This window comes from Sorghum bicolor, chromosome 3 (genome assembly GCF_000003195.3).
Source record: "Sorghum bicolor cultivar BTx623 chromosome 3, Sorghum_bicolor_NCBIv3, whole genome shotgun sequence".
NCBI lineage: Eukaryota > Viridiplantae > Streptophyta > Magnoliopsida > Poales > Poaceae > Sorghum > Sorghum bicolor.
In genome coordinates, this window is record NC_012872.2 from 4,160,572 (window position 1) to 4,169,038 (window position 8,467).

At 41.0% G+C, this 8,467-nt stretch overlaps 1 protein-coding gene across 1 annotated transcript; it reads left to right on the plus strand.

The window, feature by feature from the left end:
- Positions 4,011 to 8,467, plus strand: LOC110433996 (aspartate aminotransferase). Its single transcript, XM_021457414.1, has 10 exons — positions 4,011 to 4,251; positions 4,380 to 4,514; positions 4,613 to 4,660; positions 5,073 to 5,201; positions 5,867 to 5,926; positions 6,098 to 6,254; positions 6,538 to 6,644; positions 6,718 to 6,776; positions 7,558 to 7,666; positions 7,782 to 8,467. Exons 2-10 carry the CDS (start codon positions 4,452 to 4,454, stop codon positions 8,232 to 8,234), a joined length of 1,185 nt encoding a protein of 394 aa, XP_021313089.1. The 5' UTR covers positions 4,011 to 4,251; positions 4,380 to 4,451; the 3' UTR covers positions 8,235 to 8,467.

The following is an 8,467-nucleotide window of genomic DNA, read 5'->3' on the forward strand; positions in this document are numbered from 1 at the left end:
TAAGTTCTGTGAGTAGTAGATGGTACACAATTTATCTACCTATTGTATACAGTTTATTATCTATGACGGAGAGCTTGAGAAATATTATTTGAAATCATAATGCACATGAATATTTGTATTTACTTGAGCATGTGTACATTACATTTACAAATATTATTTGACAATGCACGGGCATCCTTTCCATTCAGCTCTCATCCACAACAAGTTTCAGATAAAATGCATAGGTGCTAACTGCTATCTATTTCAAGGTAAAAAACTCAGAAGTCTGAGTTGCACAATGCAAATTTACTTCAGTTAAAATATTAAGCATTCATGTATGAGAATGCCTGCTATGTGTATTTGTTTCGTAGATGGTGGAACCCTCTAACCTGTTCAAAAATATATTGTGAAATTCAAAGACCTCTTCTTCCATGGCTATGATTTGACGCGGGTTTTGATCCATTTGTGTGGGGGGGGTTTCACAGTGTCATATAGAGCTAGCTGGGGAGGCGTGGAATGGCGCAACCGTGATGGGAACTAAGTGCCGCGGGCCTCTCCAGGTAGCCTCCGCGTGGAATACTTTTAAAGCCACACATATTTATACAGTAAGTATAACATACTTTGTTTTTAGGTTTTACGATATAATTTTCAAGGCACACAATATTACACATGTGACAAGCACGAATGTTTACATATGTAGTTGAACCTGCGTATAGGATAGCATAGAGATGCAGCGGAACTCATTTGTGAATTTATTAGCACATGAAAGAAATGCCGATGTAAAACAATATCTTAGCCGCATCACGAAAAAGGTCTATAAAGTGCAGTTCGTGAGCCTGCGACACCACCTTGTTTTTTAGATTAAATAACACTTTAACATTTAACTTTTACGGTATTGTTATTTTATCGTGTGATCCGTGTATTTTTAGTATAAATTGTTAGCTATCCCGTAGCAACGCACGGGCACACTACCTAGTCTACTAAAAAGAGGAAAAGTGATGATTGTACACCTGAAGCCTCTAAAAGGTAATTTAAATATTGCTGGAATCTCTCTATCACTACATCTTGCTTTAAAAACTAAATTATTTGACTGCCATGACAGCCACAGCCTGGAGGTTTTAAGTAAGAAAATGGGAAACCGCACTAACTCCAACTTTGGACGTTCAAAACTGTATGTCTTCTCATTCTAAATCTCAGTTACATTCATCCATTTTTTCTCTTATCTAAACCATTGTCAATGTATAACATTTGCAGGTTAAGAAGTGGGTCAAATCAGTCTGAAGCATTTTCTATTGCTTCATGCAAAAATCGACCTGCTCAAGTTAAAAGGAAGTGGACACCGATCAAGAAGAAGCTAGGCCTTCCAAAGAAAAAAAGGCGTAGACATTCTGAAGGTGCCACTTGACAGCCCATCGATGGGTACAACCGTACAAGAAGCAAGACATGAAATTCTAACAGCCCTACCATGAGCACGTGAACCGAAAGAAGGCCTAGTTTTTTATTTGTGATATGCCTATTGAATTCGCTCGTTGCATGTGAGATCAATGTATGTTTGAATTCTCATTTTTGTGTGACCTTATTTATGTGAGACTGAAACTATTAATGTGTGAATTTATTTGTTTAATATTATTCTAAATATATAACAAACAAATAACACTTTGTATTTATTGGTGGGGGTAAATTGGTCTTATTACTCTTGACTTAACACCATCAAGTGGCAAAAATGGACAGAATGCCATAGAAGCAATGAAATTTTGTTTTAGAACCATACATGTAAGTTACAAAAAAAAAGTCATACAAGGAAGAACAATTTCTTTTTCAGGGCCACACAACTAAAAAAAGTTCATCACAGAATGCATATTTCAGGTGGATTATAATTTTGTACAGTAAGTACTATATCCGTTCTTGAAATAATATTAAACTGATGTTATGGTGAAAACGCATCATATTTTCTAGTATTTGTTGAAATAAAATCTCTAATTATGTTTTCATATTTAATCTTCTCATCAAAGCTCTAGATGAGCCATCGCACTGAGGCTCGAGTTGGAGCCATCGTGTACACACTCGTCTGCATCGTATTTAATTATGTCTTCATATTTAATAATTAGCTCTAGCGTATTTAGGTGAGGCTAACTTTTTAGGGCACTCATAATGTAAGACTTTATCACAGAGTCCAAAACACTTAATTACATATTATTTATGGCATTTTGCTGATGTGACAGCATATTTATTAAAGAAAGAGGTAGAAAAAATAAGACTCCAAGTCTTATTTAGATTCTAAGTCCACATTGTTCGAGGTAATAAATAACTTTAGACTCTATGATAGAGTCTGTATTGTGAGTGCCCTTAGCCAACCTCAGCTAATTTAAGTTAAATTTTTAGTCAAACCAATAAATAGTCCTAACTTACCAAATATATTGCCGTGTTGTTCCAAGGGAGTGTAATTTAATTATGTAGCATATGAAATGGCTGTGCTTGAACGTACTTACCAAACTACTAGTTTTGATTTTGTAACAATTGGTACTATGGTGACCAGCGATTTGACTCTGTCACTTGGGTCACTGAATTCGCGGGTTCCTCTTCCTGTGTATATTAACAAAAAACCATTTTACAAGGGTTATTTTTTTTGGGCTGTGACCGACCCGGCCGGGCCGTGAACGACAATCGGCAGCACGACCTGCTTGTCCAACGGAGCCGATGCCGATTCCATCCATGCCCTGATGCCCATGGCGCTTGCTCAAACGCGACCGGTCCCGTCATGGTTCACGGCGCCTCCGCGACAACGCAATTCATGCGCGCCGCGACGCAGCAGCAGCAGCAAGGAAAGGACCGCGTGCCCGTGGGCGCCGGTCGACAAAAACCTCCTCGCCCCCGGAGGGGCATCGGATCCAGCCGAACCGCAGCGTGTACGACCGCGGAGCGGCAAGCGGCGCGACCCGAACCCGACGCGAGCTGCCCGGGCGCACCGGCAGTCCGGCCTCGTGCTTCTGCATTGGGTCGCGATCCAAATCCTGGGAGGCTCTCCTGTCTTCTCTGGCTATCCGAACAGGTCCGTCCGAGCATTATTTGTCAGATCTCTTTCCGTCTTGTCAGTTGTCCACGGTCTCCGAGCCCTCCTATTTGCATCCACGTAGATTGATGATAGATTCCTCTCGGAAGTGTCTCGAAATTTTCTAAACTCTAAAATTAGAAAGTTAGTACTTGTGAAATTCTTTAAAAAAAAAATTACTAGTAAAACTGAGCTGCGCTAAACAGATTTCGCCAGATTTGAAGATCTGAGATTTCGAGATTATCTAGTGCAGAGGGACATTTCTTATTTTTTACCTTCTCAAATTTGAAACACTAAACGACTTCTTTTTTCAGCAGGAGAGACTCAGATTCTGATCGCATTTTTTTTTCACTGATCACATTTGTGCTTCTCTCTCGTAGGCCTTGTTTAGTTCCGAAAAGTGAAAACTTTTTGGAACTGTAGCATTTTCGTTTGTTTGATCATGGACTAACTAGGATCAAAAGATTCGTCTTGTGATTTACAGCTAAACTGTGTAATTAGTTTTTGTTTTCGTTTATATTTAATGTTTCATGCATGTGACACAAGATTCGATGTGACGGGAAATCTTGAAAACTTTTTGGTTTTCAGGGTAAACTAAACAAGGCCGTAGTCGTTCTGGACAAGTTTTGTCCTAACGAGCAGAAGCGTACTGACGAAACTTGTCTTCACTGGCCCATTGGATCTTGTGGCAGCTCATGCAAAAAATATTTCGATAGTTGCCTATCACACGCATGTGTTTACTGTCCACAGACGCTGATTCTAAAGAATCTTTTCACCATCAATTGGCCGCGACATTTTGGCGATTTCTCTGCGAGACTCACTGATGACACATTACTTTTGCATTTATTAAAAAATCCAATCTTTTTGTCTCTTTTTACCCGAAAAAAGCTCCCTCCTTTTTTGACCCCTCTTCCTTCCCCTGAAACGCACGCAGACGCAGCTGAGCCTGAATTCTTATCCACCCACGGCGCCACCCTCCACTCCCGGAACGTAAGCCAAAAGATCAGAGAAAGAGACAGACAGACAAGATTAAAAGAGTGACAAGGCAAAGAGAGAGAAAAAAGAGTAAGAAACCGCCCTAGAATCTTTTCAGTTTTTCCCTGTCTTCATGTGTCTTTGTTATAGAGACGCTGCCTTGTCGGGGCAGCAGACTTGGGACGAGAGAGAGGCCTAGAGGGGGAGGAGTTGGTGAGCGAGCTCGGGATCAGCGGGTGACCCCAGAGGTTGTTGCCTCTGGAAGTTCCCAATTCTTTAACCCCCATCTTCTTCCACATGACTTTGGACTCGCTGCTGTTCTTTTGGTTGGTATATCCTTGGATCTCTGACTCCGCCTGTTCCCCGAAATTTCCAGTTCTTGCTTCCTCTTGGAGGAGGGCTGCAGCCTGCACCCTGCAGGGGAGAGAGAGCAGGAGGGGACGGAGACATGGGTAGCTTCGCTAAGCTGGCGAAGAGGGCGGTGGAGACGGACGCGCCGGTCATGGTGAAGGTGACGAATTTCTCCTACCTCGTCGAAATCGCATCTTGACTCTGGAGTTTCTTGGGCTTCCTTGGTGAGTTCTTTCTAATAAGACGTCCCTTTTTCAGATACAAGAACTGCTTCGAGGGGCCACGGATGTCATGTCGCTTGCGCAGGTATATGACCATAATTTTCTCGATTTGGCTGTGCAATGGTTTCCTGCTTTGTGATGTTATTTAAGGTTAATGGAACAAGCACGAAACGGAAAGTCAAACGAAAGCAGAACGGATTAATGGGAGTCGATCATCTTATAGCAATTCGCTCCCAAATGGTTTCTGTCAATTGTTCAAGTTGAAATGTACTACTGTAGTTCGGTACAGTTCATTTGCTACGTTTCGTGTAACAAATCATACTGTTTTTACTTGCTATTCCTGAATAGTTCTTATGTTGCCGAAGTGGGACATTCGTATGTAATCTAACTAGTGACATGCGTGTCTTTTAGTGTCCTATTAGCATGACCCGACCATATGATATTTATTTCTGAGAAATTCGTTTCTGTTCTTCACTTTTTGTAAATCCTGAATGCAGGGAGTTGTTTACTGGCAACCTCCTGAGTCAGCTCTGGATAAGATCGAAAAAATCGTCAGGGAACCAACAGTCAGTAAGTATGGTTCTGATGATGGACTTCCTGAGCTTCGAGAAGCACTTCTCGAAAAGGTAACTTCTTTTTATCATAGAATATATAATATATTTTGCCCATACACTGACTAAAGCAGGCCATGCTCTTGAGTATTACCACATTGCCATGCCTTTGTCATTGGGAACTAGGGATCCTGCTTCTAAACCACTACACCGTAACCAAATTTTAATAGAGATATTTGATCTTAACTCACAGTCGCATCAGCAATCTCAAGTGACCGATGCAATGGTTCAGAAATTACTTTGTCAAAACAAAGGTTCCAAAAAATCTTTTTGTTCCCAGAGTTACATTCCTGGGAAGCATCTAATTTTCTGAATATTGGCAGAGTGTGTCATAAAACTCTCTATTCATCAACTGAGAAATGGGAACAATATTCATTATTGTGAGTTTGTGACTCCTCTGGAAATTCAGAAGAGAAATTCATGGTGGTGCTAAGAGTTGCAAAGTCTCTCTGCCATGTTGTTTGTCTAACAGTTGAGATGAAATCCTGAGATGATTTAGGTGCTCTAACCGTTAGCCTAAATGCTCCACATCGCACAGTTATCTTTAGAATTTGTTCCACCGTTTTGTCACCTACTGGGCTAAGATTTTTATTGCTGTTTGGACCACCAATGTGTTAAAATTAGTACTGCATTGCAAGCATCTTGTATATCTTTCCTGATGTCTACTGTATTTTTGGCAGCTACGCAGAGAGAATAAGCTTACCAAGTCATCAGTCATGGTCACTGCTGGTGCAAATCAGGTAAAAACTTACTTTCCTATTTTGCCTTGTAAAGTTTTCAAACTGGGCCTTACGTTTCCCAATTTACTTATGTTTATTACTTCTTTAGGGGCACACTCTTCCTTTCCTTTTTCACTGCTAGACCTTGAACTTGTCTTACAATCTGGTCTTTTGTTACATTGATTTTTTCAGGCTTTTGTGAACTTGGTCCTCACTCTTTGTGATGCTGGTGATTCTGTTGTCATGTTTGCACCATATTATTTCAATGCCTACATGTCATTCCAGATGACAGGTGTTACTGACATATTAATTGGTGGTTGCGATCCCAAGACACTTCATCCTGATGTTGGTAAGATGATTCTCTTCTTCTTTCTGTTTCATTGGAGAAATTGGTGAGATGTCTTATATCAATAGTCTGTTGTAAGAAATTTGTTGTACTTAGTGCTGGTTCAGGAGCATCTGCTTCATTGGCACATGTTCAATTTCCGTTATAAGTCTACATTATCTTTTAGCTGATGAGAAGATATGCTTTTGTAAAATACAACGCATCTAGTATAAGAAATTATGCATTGGACGTAGTTGATAATATTTCATTTTGGAAGCATACATTACAATTATGTCTAAAACTGCAGATTGGTTGGAGAAGGTTCTGAAAGAAAATGACCCTATCCCTAAACTTGTTACTGTTGTGAATCCGGGGAACCCCTCTGGAGCTTTTGTTCCCAGGCCTATGCTTGAGGTCATCTCTCTCCACTAACACTTGTGTTTGGAATCACTATCCAATATTTCCTAATATTGCATTGTCATTCCAGAGAATTTCAGATCTGTGCAAAAATGCTGGTGCATGGCTTGTGGTTGACAATACCTATGAGTAAGTCAATACTGTAAAGTGATCATTTTCACAAGCAATTATATAATCTTTTGTGGTATCTGTTAGAGAGAACTTAGAAGAGCCGGGGAATTATGGTTGTAGTCAAAGGGACAGATCATATAAGCCATTAGAGCTCTTCTGCCTCCTCTTGAATCTGTGTCCAGATGAAAGACACTCTGATGGCATATAGGATTTCTAGTATCTTTGCAGTTTCCACAAGGAAGGGAAAATCAGAATATTGTGCCCATAGGAGATTCAGAAAGTAGTCGTCCTGCACAGATATGTTGTGTGAGAATATGTCGAATACAGTTATCCTGTGTTTGTTTTTTTGGTTTAGGATAAGTTCTCTTATTCAAATTCATTCCAGCTGCCAAGCCTTTATAAATACGTTTTAGGCTCTAAACTTGGTGATGTTAAAAATAAGCCCTCCAATCACACTTACTGCTTTATACTTTATACAGGCCAGGGTTTATGTTTGCCTGAAAGAGTCAGGTGTTCAGGTCCATGTTGAGGAACTAATAGTAATTAATAAAGGACCTTTTCCCTCTAAGCTTAAAGAAACATACAAGTTTTTGTCGTGGAGCTGCGATTAGCCAACCATATTTGAAGTGGTAGCATAAAGAATGGAGTCCAAACATGTCGAGTGGAACACAGAAAGTGGCTTATTCCTTTTACTCCCTGCAAACGAATTCTGCTCCTTATTGGAATTTAGTTATGGTCTTTAGCATTTGAGCTTTGTAAGATTTGATGCTTAGGTCAGTTTTCCTGTGTCTTTTTGCAGATACTTTATGTATGATGGAATGGAGCACTATTGCTTAGAAGATACTCATATTGTCAACCTCTTCTCATTCTCAAAGGCTTATGGAATGATGGGGTGGCGTGTAGGATACGTGAGTGCATCATACTCTTCGTTTATCATTTTATTATGCTTTACTCCACTTTTTGGCTGCTGCTGCTGTTAATTGTCACTGTAACAGTAAGTCATACATGGACTGTCTGCTGCAGATTGCATTTCCAAATGAAGCTGATGGCTTCCACGATCAGCTCCTCAAAGTGCAAGACAACATACCTATCTGTGCCTCCATCATCGGGCAGCGCCTGGCGCTCTACTCACTGGAGGCTGGCCCCGAGTGGATCAAAGAAAGGGTGAAAGACTTGGTGAAAAACCGAGCACTGCTCGTGGAGGCGCTGTCCCCGCTCGGTGAGGACAATGTGAAGGGCGGGGAGGGCGCCATCTACCTCTGGGCCAAACTGCCGGACAACTGCTCCAACGATTTTGAAGTTGTCAGGTGGCTTGCAAACAAGCACGGTGTCGCTGTGATCCCTGGCAGCGCCAGTGGAGGCCCCGGATACATCCGCGTCTCCTTCGGAGGGCTCAAAGAAGAAGACACCAGGCTCGCTGCTGAGAGGCTAAGGCGCGGCTTGCAGGAGCTGGTGACTGATGGAATGGTACAGTAACTGGTCCCTTGGTGTAAGTAAAAACGTAGCATTGAAGTTTTACAGAACTCCAATTTTCCAATGGTATAATTCTATACCGGGATTAATTCGAGAGAAGACTATTTTCAAGAATACATTGTTCGGACGAGAGCCGGGGACAGAATAAATAAAAGGTATCCGGTCTGCAGAGTAACCTATGTTATAAAATATAAATAGTACATATATCATCAGTGAGTACTTGTTTCTGTTTGACA